General features: G+C 40.6%; 1 protein-coding gene across 3 annotated transcripts in view; it reads left to right on the top strand.

Moving 5' to 3' along the window:
• LOC114652793 (neurexin-2-like) overlaps positions 1–18,480 on the top strand; it is a 1,491,103-nt gene that overhangs the window by 1,334,332 nt on the left and 138,291 nt on the right. For all 3 annotated transcript variants that reach the window (XM_051920100.1, XM_028803111.2, XM_051920099.1), the window contains exon 15: positions 18,096–18,267. In XM_051920100.1, the coding sequence (XP_051776060.1) occupies positions 18,096–18,267 (172 nt within the window). The remainder of the gene's footprint in view (positions 1–18,095; positions 18,268–18,480) is intronic.

Genomic DNA, 18,480 nt, shown 5'->3' with positions numbered 1-18,480 from the left:
GTCTCGTTATGGGGGTTCTGGCCCACACGGCTATGGCAAGCATTGGTATAGTCCTGTTAATAATTTCAGTTGCATTGATCCAGCCAATGGGCCCAGTCTTATTAGAGGTGTATTCGCCTGATGTTGCATTGACCTCGCACTGTACCTTGGAGCCGTTCCAGGGCCCCATACACCAAGTTACTTTCGACGTCCAGGTAATATTTAAGTTTTCAGAGCACTCAATCAGATACCTCTGTGGTTTTACCCCCGGCACCTTCAAGTTCGAGGAGTAGATGGTGCACCCATCACCAGTCGTAATTGTAAGGACATTGCAAGACTGATTCTCCGGACACGTCGTGTTCTCCTGCCGTCTAGATTTAGTGGAAGTGTTCCACCACCATCGGACCTGAGTCGTCTCCGTTGCCTCGCCTCCTAATGTAGTGGCTCCTACTTCATTCAGAACACCCCCAATTCTGTAAAACAAGAACACAGCATGTTGCACCCACTCCTCACTCCCGTCTATAGCAGTGTTTTGCAGGAACATTTACCCATGCTTCTTCTCCATTGTATAGAACAGTTACAATCAAATCCTGTCCCATTGCGATGATTTCTGCCGGGCGGGGTGGTCCATGGGGTTGTTTAACCCACACCTTCGCCCCATTAACCAATTTAGGAGCATCTGTTGATCCAAATCCCCCCACATTCCGGCCAGTCTTAACTACTGGTGCAGTACTTTCCTGCACTTTTCCCATGTGAACTGGTATTATTAACAATTGCGCTATTCGATCTCCCTTAGTCAATTTGATTGGATCCCCCATTGAGGATTGTAACAGAACTTTGACGGTCCCTTGGTAATCTGCGTCGATTACGCCTGCTAGCACAGTGACTCCCTTTAGCGCTAGACTTGATCTTGGGCATACATGCCCGTAGTGTCCCTTCGGGATTTTCACCCCTATCCCTGTATTAATTATAGTTACTCGTTCGGTGACTGTCTCATCCTGTATCGCATAGAGATCTAAGCCTGCTGCCCCCTCACTGCCCCTAATGGGTAGTTTCGCGTCTGGATGCTCTGTCCAGATCTGTATTGGCCCGTCTGCGTCCATTTTACAGATCTGAAATTTCATCCTCTGCAACGGAGTTGAACCTGTTGCAAATGGGCGATTATTGAGCGCGCAAACCGCATCCACTAAATGCTCCTTCCAGTTTTGGAGTGTTCCCCCTCCTCTCTTACGCAGCTGAGTTTTCAATAACCCGTTAACTCGTTCCACTAACCCTGCGGCCTGCGGATGATAGGTTACATGGTATACCCACTCTACCTGTCTTTCCGCCGCCCAGCGCTTCACTTTCCATCCTGTAAAGTGCGTCCCGTTATCTGATTGAACCTGCAATGGGAGGCCATATGCCAATTCTACCTTTTGAAGGGCCAATAGGGTGGCCTCTTGGTTGGCATGTGGGCAGGGATGTACCACCAATACTCCGGAGTATGTGTCCACCACCGTGCATGCATACTCACACCCTTTGGACCTAGGCATGGGCCCAATAAAATCAATTTGCCAAATTTGTCCTGGTTCCCGCCCCCTGTTAATATGTCCCATTACTGGTTGCAATACCGGGAGCTTCTGCTGATGCTGACATGTTTCACAATTTAATCCTACCTCCCTCGCTTTGTCTATAGTTAGGGCCACCCCCCTCTCTGCTGCCCACTTTACAGTAGCAGCCGCCCCAAGGTGACCCCCCCTCTCATGCGCCCACTTTGCCATGTCTGTTCCATGTTCCATTATTGTTACTGTCGCGGTTTTGGTTTGAGCATCCGCCACCGCGTTAAAAAGAGCCTCTGCATCCGTCCCTTTTGTATGCGCGTCCACGTGCGACACCGTGATGTTAGGATTATTGGCAGCAATTTCCCAAATTTGTTCCCACATCTCTCTCCCCCAAACGTCCCTTCCTTTGATTGCCCACTTATTTTTCTTCCATGTGGGCATCCACACCCCTAGCCCGTTTGCCACGGACCATGAGTCAGTGTAGATATGACAGGGACTCAGCTTTTCCTGCTGTAATATCATCGCTACTGCCTGTAGCTCTGCCCACTGACTGCTCTTTCCTTCTCCCCTCCCTTCCAGCATTTTCCCAGTGTGAGGATTATACGCCACCGCTTTCCAGCAGCGCCGCCCCCCCCACCACTCTGCAACTCCCATCGGTGAACCAGGCGTGCTGTTTTTGCTCGTTTGTCAGGGTATCGTATAACTTACCCCATTTCACCGGCGACTCCTCCTCGTGAGTCACCATTATTATTTCCTCACCTTCCTCTGGTACCTCTGCCACTTTCTCGTGTAATACAGACACACCGGTTGCGCCGGGCTTCGCCCGGTCAGCTATGTACCATTTCCATTTGATTATGGTGTTTTCTTGGGCTGCCCCCACCCTGTGAGTTTTGGGGTTGCTCATTACCCATGTCATGATCGGTATCTGCGGTCGCAAAAGGACCTCATGTCCTAGTGTCAGTTGTTCTGTGTCTATGAGTGCAAGATAACACGCCTGCAATTGTCGTTCGAACGGAGTGTAGCGTGAACATGCATCTACTAATTTTTTAGACCAGAACCCTAAAGGTCTGCGTTTCCCACTCTGCTTTTGCCACAAGCTCCAGTTAGCATAGCACTCGGTTGAGGACACCTGCAATTCTAGAGGCCCATCCTCCACCCTTGCCAGGCTCCCTGCCTGCACTATCGCTTCCTTGGCCAGCGCGAAAGCCACCTGCGCTTCTGGTGTCCATTCGAACGTATTCTTTTTACGTGTGATCTTGTATAACGGCCCCAGAATTTGCCCCATGTGCGGTATATGGTGTCGCCAGTATCCAAATAGCCCCACAAATTTCTGCACATCCTGCTTTGTTTTTGGGGTTGCAAAGTGAACGACTTTGTTGCGTACCTTTTCCACTATCTCTCTTTCTCCCTTGTTCCACTGAATCCCCAAAAACTTAACCGTGTGAGAGGGTCCTTGTATTTTTTGTGGGTTAATTTCCCATCCCTTGCTTTTCATGTGTTCTACTAGTGAGGCTATCGCCTCTCCTACCTGCCCCTCTGTCTCCCCCTGCACCATGATTTCATCGATATAATGGGTGATTGTGAGGTCCGCCGACCTTTTCCACTCATCTAAATGTTCTGCCACCAGCCGGTGACAGATGGTTGGGGAATGTAAATACCCCTGTGGCAGGCGTGTAAAAGTGTATTGTCTCCCCAGCCATGTAAATGCAAACTGATCCTGCTTATCCTCAGGGATGGGGATTGTGAAAAAGGCATTTGCCAAGTCTATCACCCCGTAACACTTTCCCTTACTTGCCTGAATTTTTTCTATCAATGTAATAGTGTCAGGCACCGCCGCCGTCAGGGGCGGTGTGTGCTTATTTAGTTCTCGGTAATCTACCGTCATTCGCCAAGTGCCGTCTGACTTTTTAACAGGCCAGATTGGGTTGTTCCACTTAGTGGTTGCTCCCCTCAACACTCCTACGTTCAGGTAATCTTTTATTGCAGCCTGAATTTCTTCCTGCCCTCCTGGAATCCTATACTGTTTTTGACACACTACTTTTCGGGCGATTGGGATGGGGAACGGTGGTATTTTCAATTTCCCCACTGTCACTGCTCTAACTTTCTTTGGGCCCCCAAAAGAAAATGTCCCCTCATTGGGGAGATGAAGAGTCATCCCCCGTAAAATGTCCATCCCTATTATATACTCTTTCACTGGGGTGATTAGTACGGGGTAGGGTCTCACGGGCAACTGACCAATTTGTAACATCACCGTCACCTGAGTGGCAGGGATGTCTGTTCCCCCGATCCCCTGCACTGTCAATCGTTTCCCCTTGAATTTAGATGGATTCCCATATATTAAAGTGGCCTCCGCACCCGTATCGATGAGAGCCTTTACTATTTGTTTGTTTTTAGTTTCCCAATGTATCGTTACCGGTACAAAAGGTCGAATGTCCGCATCATGCCAATTTAGAGCTCTCACCTGTGCTTGGCCCCATCCCTAACAATCTCGTGCTGCGCGTTCTAATTCTTCGACGGGATATAAAGTCCTTCCTTTATTTTTCCCTTTCCCTTTGCTCTTAGCTTTCTTCCCTCCTTTCTCATGTTTACTCTTGCGCCGGTTTTTCCCCCTGTCTTCCTCCTCCTCCTCCGAGGAGCTCTCGGAAGATGAAGAGGGGCCAATTTCATCACGCTTCTTACTCAACTTTTCCCACTCAGCGAAGGTAAGAAGTGAATGTACTTCTGCCTTTGCTACTCGTTTCTTTATTCCACCAGACTTATCTATAAGTCCTTTTTTCTTTGCCCTGTCCAGGAGCACTCCTGTAGGCAGTCCATCTATCTCTTCCTTAGGGACTTTAGCATTAATTAACGCTCCCCATAACTCCTTCCTATTCACTCCCCCTGTTCTATAGGCGCTATCCCTTGATGTAGCCCCAGTGCGTTGTGTTGCAGCTGTCCCTGGCGGGGCTCCTCCCCACTCCCCCAGGTCACCTAAATCCCGTAATTTGGCTACAACTTCCCCCACTCCTGCACCTACCTCATTCAGTAAAAGAGTCATTATTATTCCTTTCAAGTTAGCAGGGGCTGTTTTTATTAGGATGGTCCTGGCTACAGATGTAAATGGGAACACATCTAACTGATCCGCTTGGCCCGCTACCACGGCGTCCCTCATTGCCAATTCTCTAACCACCCGAATCGCCTGCTGCAAAGTCGTCCATGGTTTTACTTCAGGCCAATTCTGGGGGTGTGGATATATTTCATATGCTGCATTCGCCGCCAGCGCCAGCAACGTGCTGTCCCCTTCTAACTTAGTCAATTCTTGTCTCATTGCTTGTTTAAAACGGGAATCGACAGCATAATCTGTAAATTCAGTACCATCCCCCTTATCCAGTGACACATGCCCGGCTCCTGCATCATGCAAGCGTACGAGCCATGTGTCTACTGGCTCATTTCGCCCTTGTGCATAACGTGATCTAAATCCTTCCCTTTCTTGTGCAGTATAATCTTCGAAAACATCTCCCCTCCTAACATTACCATGTGCGTCAGTAAAAAGTCTGCGACGCATCACGGGTTTAGCCTGTAAAGGCAGAGGATCAATTACCGACCCTGCATCGGGTCCGTCATCATCCTCATAATCATCATCCCAAATGTTACCGTCCCATTTTTCAGGATCCCACTCATGGACGTTAACTGCGGCTACAAACGCTTTGATCTTCGCAACATCCGGTCTACGCTTCTTTTTCGCATTCACCTTGGCTATGCAAAAGGCTGCCTTTTCCGCCATCCCCTCGGCTCTCTGTACCCGCGGCAATAATACAGCTACCTGGGATTCGGCCATTGAGGCCCGCCCTAACGCATCCGCCAAGTCCATTTGCATTTTCTTAATCTCCCTTTCTTTTTCGTCTATCAGACTATCCAGATTTTTAACCGCAGTTAGCAAAACCCACCCTCGCGTCTGCAAGCCCATTATGGGTTCCTTTGCAGACACCTGACATTTCTTAAGCGCGGCTAGCACATTCACTGGTGTTGGGGGATCCAAGCTCTGCCAATATTGTGCTAATCCCCCCCCACATCTCAATTCTCTGGCGCAGTCTTCCCATACTGTTTCCTCCCAGCCGGGGAGAGGTAAAGGAGCTGCGCCAGGGTTTTTATCCTTCTTCTTAAACATCTCTGATTTCCTTTGCCTCACTTAATAGTTCAATATTTTACCAGATTCCCCAAAATCCTGCCGACTACGCCAAAATGTTTTAGTTTGGGAAAATGGTTCAAAGGTTTTAACAGAAAATAAGCAGGCAAGAATCAGAGAGGAAAGGTCCAATACTTCAATTGTTTACTTGTTCAAATATAATATCAGTTACATACAATATAATAGCAATATACATGCAGATATAGGAATTGTACTATTGACTTACAGTAATATATATAAAGATATATGATTTATACTATTAACTTACAGTAATACAGATATGTGAATTATACTATACTTACAGTAATATCAAAAGACCCAGAGCCATCATCCTAGACCAGTAGACTGAGGGAGCCCGCGTGTCAGTCTCGTCAGAGGATCAACTCGTGAGCCTGGTCCAATACCGGGCGGTGTGCACGTTCCCCACGGTTGAGCTTCCGAAGAAACTGAGGGCGGAACCTTCCCTTATATACTAATTGAGTGTCCTTACCCAAAATGGCTTACGTGTAAGCAGTGTATACAGAAGTGATCAGTTTCTGCACACCTTCTTCCCACGGGACATCTTATTGTTTTTCTTCTACTTGGCCCTCACTGAGATGGTGCCTAGTATCAGAAGACACACAATAACAAGCGTTGCTTGCAATGAAGCCCCTCGAAGTGAAAAACAAGTACATGGCCTTGACTGTATTCCCATAACATTCTGAAACTCTTTATGAGAAGCAAGTTTTTGCACATTCTTTCGCTATCATCCCAAACATTCCAATCTTTGTAGCTGGTTTTGCACTGAAGCGACCAACCCCCTCTCTTACTCCTTTATTTCATCCCTTCTCCTGTTACAGAGAAAACCTTTTTTATTACAGCTGGCCATCCATCTATCCATTTTCTTTATCCTCTTATCTGTGGCAGTGTTGTGGTGAAGCTGGAGCCCATCGCAGTAAGCATGGGGTTTTAAGATAAAGCCCACAGTAATTACATTTTACGTGGTTACATTATTGAAGCAAAATGAAAAATACATCTGTAATTATAATAGTTAGATTACCTTAATTTTATTGTAAGTGATTTATATATCACTGCTGTTTTTGCCTGATTATTTATTTCATAGTTGACTTTTTATTTATTTAATATGGCACAAACGGTATTCAGTAAGTTTCCCCTTCAGTCATCAATTAGTGAAGTGCATAAAATTTCATGCTGTATAAAGGTAAATGTATCAGATTTTGTTTGTCTTTTATTTTGCTCAAACTATCTATAAATGGGTTTTAATTGCCTTGCAGAGCAATTTGCAGTAGTGCTCACAATAAAAGGTTCTTTAGTACATATAAAATCCTTTCAATAGCTGAAAATAGACCAGGCAAAGTTTATATGAGGTTATAGGCAAAACTAAGGCTACTGATTTTTCTACAAATGAGTTTCTGAATGAAAAAGAAATCAATAAATTAAAAGCAAGTATATTATGAATCCATGCAAACTGAACCTTGTACACGGTGTTCTGCAGCTGGTTGACTTGACAATTGACTTAGCGGATTTCTGCCTTCTGGGGCTGCATGTTAATCACAAGTATAAAACTTAATCAAACCTTATGCTAAGAATTGTGGGGAGTATCAAAACACATGATTGACCTTGTTTTCTTCAGGTTTTTCAGCTTGGTCCTACACCCCAAACATGTTAGAATTTAAGGTGACTTAGTTAGCCCAACATCAGAGAACATTACTGTGTGCATTGATTGTGCTTTGTAATGGAGTGTCTTCTAATTCAGGGTTATTTCCTGCCTTGTGCCCAATATAGTTAGACTAGATTCTGGCTCTCCAAAACTTTATGACTGAACAATAAAATGTATGAATGGTAATAAATGTCTAAATAAATATTCAGTATTTGATGGTGTCTGACTTCTTGTCCAAGTATTGTCTGTCTGAAATTGAAATCCGTTCATTAGTCCTGCTTTCTGGGGAGTGGAACACATCAGCACACATCCAGCCTCCTAAAAGTGATTTCAGAAGGGAATTCTTGGCCCAGTAAGAGTGAGCTGTTGTTTTCATTTTATCTGGTAGAGAGGTCTAGTAATCTGGTCATTTTGTGACTGGAGGATCAATTGGCCACAACATTCTAGTAACAAGTTCCCCCAGTTTTCCATTGACCTTCTGTTTGTAAGCACTATTTTCTGTTGCCTGCTTTTCACAGCAGTGGCTTGCATACAAAACTGTGCATTAAGCTGTCATTAGTACTGAAAGAAAATCTTTTAAAAAGGATGGATCCCAGAGCATAGCTTTCTAATGGGACTGATACATTATGAAATCATTAATACACACAAAGCATGCTAATGGTGTAGGACTCTAATGTTAATCGCTAAGTAAATAGCTTCAAATTGAGAATGTATACTGAACTTTCTCAAGCTTGTCTTAATTGTATGTATTAATCTGAAACCTCCAGTTCAGGCAAACCAGCCCATTGCTCTCTTTGTCTAATTGCAGTAAGCTAAATACGCAAAAAGGAAAGATGACTTTTTATTATGTATTTATTTCTGTTAGTTTTACTGGTATTTCTAAAGAAATGTTCAGAACCTTAAACTGTATTTTAAACCATACATTTTTTGAAGGAACTGCATCACATACTTGTGAAGCAAAAATGTCAGAGTATTCCCTCAATCGATCCTGTAGAACTTCCCTTGGTCTTATAACCAAGGGTCTATGTATTATTGTCTATTATTATTTTTATTTTAATTATACAGCTTGTCAAGATTTTGCTCCATTATTTGTTTTTAGATATTTTTATATTTAGTCAATTTTGGTGGTGCATTCTGTAGAGGAACAGCCAGAGGGACAGAAGAACCTAAGAAACTGTTCGAACAAGAGGAGGCCATTCAGTGTAGCAAGCCTGTTTGGTTGGCTAATAGCTAAGTCATTCTGAAACTGTTTGCAAACTTTCACTTCAGCTACATGTTTGTTCCATATCTTCATAGCCCCTTGAATAAAAAAATCTTTCTTGGCCTTCTTTCTGTTGTGAATACCCTTGGTTTAGATTGGTGTTCTTAAGTACATAATGCAAAATTTTGGGAAAGAATTCAGTTTCAATAATTTTATAAATGTCTTTGAAAATTCCGAAGACCAGGATTATATTTTTCATGCACCTTTCTTTGTTTAAGACTGCTTCCCTTAGCCTATCAGAGCAGAACATGACCATTAGACCAGGGATGCACTTTAGCAGGACATCTTTATGTTCTGCTATGTCTTATTTCTAGAGTGATGGTCACAACTGTGCAGTTTTCAATGAAATCTGCACATTTCTGTTCAGTATCAAATGGCAGCATTTACATTTAGTTTTACAACAGTATTTATCCTTTCTCTTATCCTGTGTAGTCTACTAGAGAGTGGCAGGGAATATTTAAAAAATAATAATAACTAAAGTATTGTAAATTCTAGGCTATCTGTGCATATTCAAAAGACCACATTATTTTACACCATCATTGAATTGAATAAAACTTATATAGGTAGGGATTACACAGTGAAAAGTCTTAATTAATATGCAGAACAAACACAACGTATGTAACTATTTAAGAATGTGAATTAGTTATTTCTCTTTAGTGGACAGTATTGTGGTGCAATGGATAATGCTGCTGCTAGACTGCTCCAGAAGATAGCATTACACCCCAGACCAGCCACTGTCTATGTGAAACTTTCCACTGTATCTCCATGTCTGTCCAAGTTTTTCTCTGTGTACTCCACTTTTCTCTCTGAGACTAGATAATGTGCTATGAGCCAGTGGAACTAACTATTCTGTGTTCCCCTGCAGAAAAAAATGTGCTTTTTATAATATAAAGGATTCTCTGTTCAAGGATATGATGAAAACAACAGCAGAAATATCTTTGCACAGACACACCCCCACAGAGTCCTTCCAGCATGAAAGATCAACAAGAAAGCAAGGCCAAGAGATGGTCGTCTTAGTCAATATACACAGATTATTGTTATTGCATCCCTGGGATGATACTTGTGTTTGTTTGACATTCAAAGGGCCTAATCATTGTTTTCAGAAAAGATACGGGAATCATGATTTTTGCTTTATTCTCACTGGCAGACGTCTGTTGACAAAACGATTTCATCAACATTATTTCAGTGCCTGATTACTGGGCCTACAAAGTAGCAGTTAGACTGTTTATAGCCTGAATATGCATGTAGTTAAGCAGCTTTAACAAAAATGAAGAAATGGTTTCTGGCCTAAAGTTGCTAACTCAGGCAAAATATGTCCATGCATGATGAAGCATGACTGATTATAAACTATTACAGAGTATCCTGTAATTTCTAATGGATATAAACACATAGTTTTTGCTTAATTATGCCTTTCAAAACTGCAGTACATTACAATTTACATATTTAAGCTTCAAAGAAAATTCTTGGAATTATCAAAATGTAAAGGCATTTTATATAAAGGGGATTTGGGGACATTTAGGGAATATAAGACAGTAAAAAATAGGGCAATGTTACATATTGGTGATAATGTGAGAAAATTGTTAATTTACGGTTCCTGCCTGAAAAGCACCAAAAATAGCAGGTTTAGAAAAAAACAGAAAAACGTGAAATAATGCATTATAATGTTTTCATTTGTTGAAAGCATCAAGTTAGCGAATCCCTTAAAGCTTTATTAGGTATGAATTTATTGGGCAGCATGGAGGAGCAGTGTTTAGTGCTGCTATCTAACAAATCAGGTTTCACTGGTTTGAATCCAATGACTGTTGTCTGTGTGGAAGCCTGCATGTTACCCCTGCACAGGTTTTTCTCAGGGAAATTAACCTTTCCTTTCATATCCCGAAACAAGTACAGGTTAGATTAAAACACACTTATGAATTGGATAGGTGTGAGAGTGTATGCCATGATGGATTAGCACCACATTTAAGCTGATTTTCCACCCTGTGACCACAAACATCCAGTTTCCTGGGGTTCTATTCAATAAGGGCGCGCACAAAAAGGCGACCTTCAAAAGGGCGACCTCAATTGGGCGCGGAGAATAAAAGCGCACATAAATAAAAGCGATCTTCAAAAGGACGACCTCAATTGAGCGCGCGCAAATAAAGGAGCGCTTCAAAAGGATGACCTTCGGAGCGAATTAAATTAATTGTCCTTGTGTGGTAATGTGCCTTACTGGCATTACCTATAAGTAAATAAAATTTGTCAAGTGTCCTCTGCAGTGTTGAGAGGCATTTGTTTGGGAAAAAAATCAAAGTATAAAGAAAAGAAACTTGCCTTTTCCTTTTGTATAGAATGCAGATGGACATCTTCACTGACCTTATTAGCGCCTTTTGGAGAGTGTCGCAGTAGGTCTCGTGCAGTATGGAGAGACAGCCTTGCCATTAACCGGCCGGGATGGCATTAACGGTTTTCCACTCTTGCGTGTGCCTCCTGTGACCCCATAACTCTACAAGTGTAAAAGAAAGGGTGAAGCGTCATAATATTAGTTTACCGCCGTTTAGAAAAGGGATCCCATGTGTGAAGTTGTCTGGGTAGTAGCTCAGGGGAAGGACGTAAAAAGTTAAAAGTGCTGTACTGTAACTTAAGGCAGAAGCGCAGTTGCGTCTCAAAAGCCGGCACAGCTATGCGCGCGCGCGCCGGCTGCTCGATTTAATATAGCATTTTTGCCTGGCAAGAGACGCCACTTCTCGCCGACGAGTTCTCGTCATCGCGCGGTTGTAGAGGGATGACGATGGACAGTTTAATTGGTCGGTACAAGGGCACCGATTATAAAAGGAACGCATTGCCCCAGAGCATGGTGCTTTTTTGATTAGACCCTCTAAGAGAAAGGTACTCAGTAGGACAGTTCGGATTTACCAGACATGACGGCTTGTGCATTGTTTTTGTAAATATTTGTTTTTGTAAAAATATCTCTGGAATACTTTTTGGTGGAGGTATTTATTTGGGTTATGGGTTTTGGTGCACTGTTTATTTTTGTATATAGTCACTATTTTTGAACATCATTTATTTACTGTTTTTTGTGTGTCTTTTGCGGTATTGAACTATGTTTTAATATATAAATTCCGCAGGACATTATTTTTGTTAAGTGCACCTGTAAATAAAACTTCACTTTATTTTTAAAAACCCAACCCTTTTTGTGTGCGTGTCTCCCTGTCATCCATTATCATCCTGGTCACGCTCGGTCCCATTTACTAGACATTCAGAGTGTAGACTGGTGATTTGATTCCCACTACACGGGGTGTCACACCTTGGTTATGCTAATAGACCGCATCTCGAATATCTACGTGGCATTGCACATAATCTACAGCTTCAAGTGTAACTTGCTTTCACCTTTTTATACATTCAGTCATTGCCTTTATGTAATAAATTTTCTGTAATAATTTTGTTGCGTTTGCCTTTATTCGCCGCGCCCAATTGAGGTCGCCCCTTTGAAGGTCGCCTTTATGTGCGCGCCCTTATTGACGGATACCGTTTCCTGGGCTCTTATCTGTTTTCTCCATGATGAAGGATGCAGTGTCTCCCTACATTTTAGTGGGTTTTCCTCTGGTTACTCCAGTTTTCCTCCATCATCATCCGAAATATGCAGATTCATTTAATTCATGATTTAACCTCCCCTGCGTGAATGTTAGTATGCGTTTAAGCACATGTAAGCTTTTCGATGGACTGGTGTACCATCCTGGTTTGGTTCGTAAATTATACCTGATGCTGCCGAGATGGGCTATAGGCCAAGATCCTGCATTGGATTAAAATGAGGCTGGAATTTTATGTATTTTATTAGTACTAGGGTGTTGTACTGTGTTAGCCATTATGAATGTAGAGAAAAGCCAAGCAAAATGACACCTGTTACTGGCTAACTAAAAAGATTACAATATGCAAGCTTTCGAGGCAACTCAGGCCCCTTCTTAAGGCAAGATGCCTCGAAAGCTTGCATATTGTAATCTTTTTAGATAGCCAATAAAAGGTGTCATTTTGCTTGGCTTTTCTCTACATGTATTTTATTGTAATTTAATAAAAAATATTTAATTTGATTATATTATTAGTCATTATTTAATAAAAAAAAAGAAATGATTTAATCTTGTAGCATTACTTAATGAGTGCCAGATATTTTAATCCCTGGCATGCATCATGAATGGTATCACAAAAAGCTTAAAAATGCTCTTTTCCAAATCCGCATTTCTCACTCCCTCCCTATGCACAACCAAGCTGGCAATGCTCCCACCCTACTGTTCAAATCCACGCCTACCCAATGAATGCCATGTCACCCAATATTTTGATGTCAGTCCCACTTGGCTCTCTGATATACAGTGCCTCTCCTGTGTAATTCTTTTTATTTCCTGTTTGTTTTCTCCAAGTTCCCTGCCTGTCAGTAAACTCTCTAGACAGTTGCCCTCTGCAAATGGCTCTGACCTTTAAAGAGGAAAGTTAGGAATTTAAAATGCAGTAAACAAAGAAAGGAGGGGCTTTCAGGGTGTCCAGAAGGTCAGGGACAATACTTGAAGAAAGCAAATGACAGATCCAGTGTTAAATGCTTAACTGAGGTTATTTAACTCCTTACTTTTATTGCTTGTGCCTGGTTTTAACAATTTCTTCATAATACAAGTTGAAGCAGACAGTGTTATATATGCAGTTAGTCAAAATTACACAAGTCCACTCTTTTCCCATAAGAAAACAGTGCACTTCCCCATAGGCATAAACCATTTTCTTCAGCATAAATATTTTTGCATTTCCAGAGTAAAAAAGGTATTTACTTAAATAATAATATGAAAAAATGGAGGGAATATAAAGAACAAAAACATAAAATAATAAAAGTCCACCTGCCCCACTTGCACCTTAGTAAGGTGGACCTTTTTCTTTCTAGCAATAAGGATATTAAACCCACTTGATGACCTCTCAGCTTGCAACCATTCTCAGTTTAGTTTCTTTAGGTCCTTGGGGAACTGTTCTCTGTTTTGCCGTACCCTTGCAGCATGTGGCAGTTTTAAATGCTACTTCCTGGGGGCTTCTTCCAAACTAATATTTATGTGTAATATACTTATTGAAGGCACTCTGGGATATTAGACTGTTCGTTTTAAAAAATGATCCTCAGGGCTACAGCTTATGCTCAGGCATGACACATAGGGTCTAAGCTTTCTTTGGCCTGAAACCTACTGAAACTGAGGACGTTGGGTTGTACTCTGAATTACCCAAAAACACTAAACACATCCTAACATTCCATGATGCATGTCTGTATCTTACATACTGTATATACAGTTTTAATCTAATCATCCTTAAAAATGCAATTTGTTATGTTAGCTGGCATTTTCAAACTGGCCCTGTGGGAGTGTGTGCTCGTCTGAATGGGCCCTTTGTTGGACTGGTGCGCTGGCCAGGGCCATGTTCTGCCTTGCTCTCAGTGTTGCTAGAACCAGCTCTATCCCATAACAACTCTGAACTGGATTAAGCTGGTCTGAGAATGTCATGTGCAGTATAAGTACACATGCTGAGTGATTACCAAAAGCTGTATGAAACAGAATTTTTTACCTACTTTTATTTTTTCTTCTTTCACCTCACATTACAAAACATGGACAGCATTGGGAAAACCTCTATTATAGATATGGAATCCCTTTAAATATATGTGTTTCATAAGTTTAGTTCATTTCATTGAAATTATGTTTAAAACACAGTTGCACTGTATATGAAGAAGCGATGAACGAGCACAGTATCGGAAAGCATATAAAACAAGGATACGCTACCTCAGTCAGAAGCTGAATCGGACTTGTGAGTTACTTATCATTACTAGATTTTATTTCATGTTTAAGGCATTGTTATCCACACATAAGCTAAAACAACCATAAACCTAATATAATTACGGTGTAACTAAAGTGCAGTTATTTTGTGTCTCAATGTTCAATGTGAGTATTTTTACGAAAGTGTATTAGATACAAAGGTGTTGTTCAGTATCAAGCTTTTATATTGGTCTTTTTTCCCTGGACTTTAGAACCCATTTCTGCCAGAAGTAATGAATGAAATTCCAGAGGGGAAGGGAAATAATTTCTTAACTCAATTTATAGTTTTAGAGAAAATGTTGATAGAATTGTGTCTTGAGCTTAATCGGATCTTATTTCATCTGAATCAGGAGCTGGATCAGCTTTGTTACACCTTACCATAAGTTTCATTTTCAAAATATCTTTTTGCATATGACATTTTTTCTTTGTCAAAGAAAAAAGCAAACATTTTATGAACAGTTCAATGATAATGTTTCACAATGATAGTGAAAGGAATTTCACATTCAGTGCAAGTCTTTTGGTGTAACCTGAGGATCTTCAACTGTCAAGTGGGTTTTGACTTTTTGGATGCACACAAATAACCAAAAGTAAGCCTTCTTACTTATCCCTCTCCCTGCACCTCATAATCCCTAAACTGTATCAGTGCCTAATGTAAATGCATTTTTCTTCCCATAGAAGATTCATGATACTAATGCTTCAGGCTACTTAGAAATTCACTGACAGCAGGTTTATTATCTAAGACATCAACCATTTGCATTAAGTTCAATAGCACAGTTATGTCCCCAAGTGGCAAATAAAATGCTTACAATGTACTGATCGTTCTAGTTACATCTTTTGCTATCCGTTAACCTTTAAAAACAAGAACTGTACTAAAATTGTGTAAAAATATCCTTTAATTTTACTTTAGTTTCTGCTAGGGAAAAACATTTTGTGATGCTGTTCACTTCTTAGGTTAACCTGTTCTTGTGAAAAGTGACCTGCATCAGAGCTTAATGAATTATTTTGGAGCTGGTATTGTAGCCTGGTGTGGTGAAGTTGTCATGTTGGTGAAGACCTTGAAGGATTTGTAAATTGTGGCTTTACAATTAAGAAAATGGCTCAACCAGCTTTGTGCAGACTTTCTGTTGTGATAGATAGATAGATAGATAGATAGATAGATAGATAGATAGATAGATAGATAGATAGATAGATAGATAGATAGATAGATAGATAGATAGATAGATACTTTATTAATCCCCAAGGGGAAATTCACATACTCCAGCAGCAGCATACTGATTAAAACAATATTAATTAAAGAGCGATACAAACACAGTGCAAGTTAAAAAAAATGCAAGGTGGAGAGTGTGAGGCAGGTACTGTATAACAGTCTTCTATGGAAGTATAGTCGGCTCTGTCCTCTCTTGCACAGAGCATCAGTATTGGCAGTCCAGTCCAGTTGCATGTTGTCTACGTCCTTTTAACATTTTGTTGTTGAGTAATAAAAAAGTTGGCATACTTTTTGCTTCAAATCTAAATAAATACTTGAAGCAAAATTGAAAATTACCTTTATAGTAGTTTAAAAACCTTAGTCATTAGCAGCATTAAAAAAATATTGCCCATCAACTGCATTAATAATGTGAATATGTAAATGTATCCATTTATTAAATTTTGCTTTGTAAAATTCCTTTATACAGGTATTTTTTTTTATACAGTATATCTGGGTGTTATTGTATGTGTGCATAGCAGGAATGTTATGTACAATTCTTCTTTTTGCCAACTAATTCACTTTTTAGTATCATTTAAAAATGTGAACAGCAGTTTCTAAACAGTACATCAACCAATTGCAGATAATTGCAAAACATTTTATTCATTTTTACCACAGTGTTATTCAGGATTACTTTATCTCTCATTTAGAATACATTTCTGCTTTGTACTCATTACACTTTTTTTTTTATTTTTTTATTTCGTCTTATACAATTTCTCGTATTAGAAATTTGTTAGTTTTCGCATACCCCTTGGGGTCAGAGCGCAGGGTCAGCCATTGTACAGCACCCCTGGAGCAATTACAGGTTAAGGGTCTTGCTCAAGGGCCCAGCAGAGTAGGATCTCTTTTGGCAGTGACGGGGATTCGAACCGGCAACCTTCAGGATACCAGCGCAGATCCTTAGCCTCAGAGCCATCACTCCACCACTTTAGATTCCACCTCCCATAAAGTCATAAATGAGATTTTAGTTTAAGAAAACAAATCCATCCATCCATCCATTTTCCAACCCGCTGCTTCTGAACACAGGGTCACGGGGGTCTGCTGGAGCCAATCCCAGCCAACACAGGGCACAAGGCAGGGAACCAATCCTGGGCAGGGTGCCAACCCACCGCAGAAGAAAACAAATGAATTCTTTAATTAATATCTGCTCTTTCATGTCCTATAAGCCTTCAAAGCCCCATTTTGATAAAGATATCTATCTATCTATCTATCTATCTATCTATCTATCTATCTATCTATCTATCTATCTATCTATCTATCTATCTATCTATCTATCTGTTCATTTCTAGCTGGAGTTTGTCTTGGAAGCATCAGACAGGAGTCAGCCATGGATAGAACATCAGTACATTGCAGGCTGACCTCATGAATATGGTCACAATGGGTTGTATTAGTTATAAATCAATCTCATAACACATCTGAGGACTGTGTCATATTTAAATGGGGTATATTGCACATACTACTCTACAGTCTGTTATGTCGAAGATGTCTGCCTGACTATAGATTAAAAGGGCGAAACCAAAATTGAAATCAAAACAAAGCAAAAGTCAGAACCAAAACATTTTCTCAACTGAATTAGTGATTGAGTGCTCCTCTCTCATAAAATCATTCCTTAAATTATTAAAGCTGGAATGCTGCCCAGTTTATGTGGCCATCTTTTACAGCATTGCCATAGCCATTACAAATAGCTGTGGCTGTAGAAAAATAAACACTTACAATGCTGAAGCACAGATGCCACCAAAATAATAATAACCATTTAAACACATCAGAAATAAACATTAACAATGAACTGAAACAAAATCATATGTTAGAATCAAATTTACAATATTTTCCTAACACGCAGGCACATACAAATTCCATCCAGAAATTAACCATTCAGGAAATAAAACTGTGCTGCAAGAGTTGTGAGGCCGCAACACTTTGTACTGTGCCTTCATGCTATTTGCATACAATGATTGTTCTGAAAAATCATTATTTATCAGGTATTTTATACAAATAATAGAAAGAAATCACATACCTTGTATTAGAAATTCTTTCTTAAAGTACACAGACTCTACAAATCTGCCACATGGATATCAATAAATACAACTTCCAAAATCTTGACATGCAACTTTTAAAGGAAAGAGTTGATCTATAAATTCCCAAATGTATATGCAACCCTTAAGGGACACTGAGAAATTTATCATTTTTCATAGAATGTATATGTATAAAAATTAAATGCAGAAAATTTTATGAATTTATCTTATGAATGGTGTGTATTTAAGTGATGTCTGCCTTGTGTTTTGCTAATGAAAACTGATACTTGTTTCTTTACTCTGTCACAATTGTGAAGTTAGTATTTGCAGCATGTTCCACTCTAAAAGGCTTTGAACATTAGAATCAGATGGTCAATCAAAGAAGTGTACAAAAAGATGTAAACTCTTATCTGTTTTGTGTTCTTTCCATTAGGAACGGGGTAAAATTGGGGTTATTTTCAACGTGGGGACAGATGACATCACAATTGATGAAAATGCTGTCACAGTAAACGATGGGAAGTATCATGTGGTCCGTTTTACAAGAAGTGGAGGCAATGCCACCCTGCAAGTGGACAACCAGCCAATCATTGAACGGTATCCATCAGGTAAGAACCTGTGGAAAGGGGGTCTTACGCACATTTGGGTTTATAGAAGAAGTATGAATACATTATGAAGAGGTTTTGAAAACCAAGTTGCACACGGTGGTTGTGAAAAACATTTTTAAACAATTTAGGGCAAGGATTCAGTACATCGCTATTTAGTTACTGATCTTGTCTGTTAAAAAGAAATAGCCTTAAGTAATAGTCTGCACTAGATAC

Source organism: Erpetoichthys calabaricus, chromosome 1, assembly GCF_900747795.2.
Source record: "Erpetoichthys calabaricus chromosome 1, fErpCal1.3, whole genome shotgun sequence".
Classification (NCBI taxonomy): Eukaryota; Metazoa; Chordata; class Cladistia; order Polypteriformes; family Polypteridae; genus Erpetoichthys; species Erpetoichthys calabaricus.
Note: the sequence above shows the minus strand (reverse complement) of the source record. Positions and strands in the feature narration are given on the sequence as shown.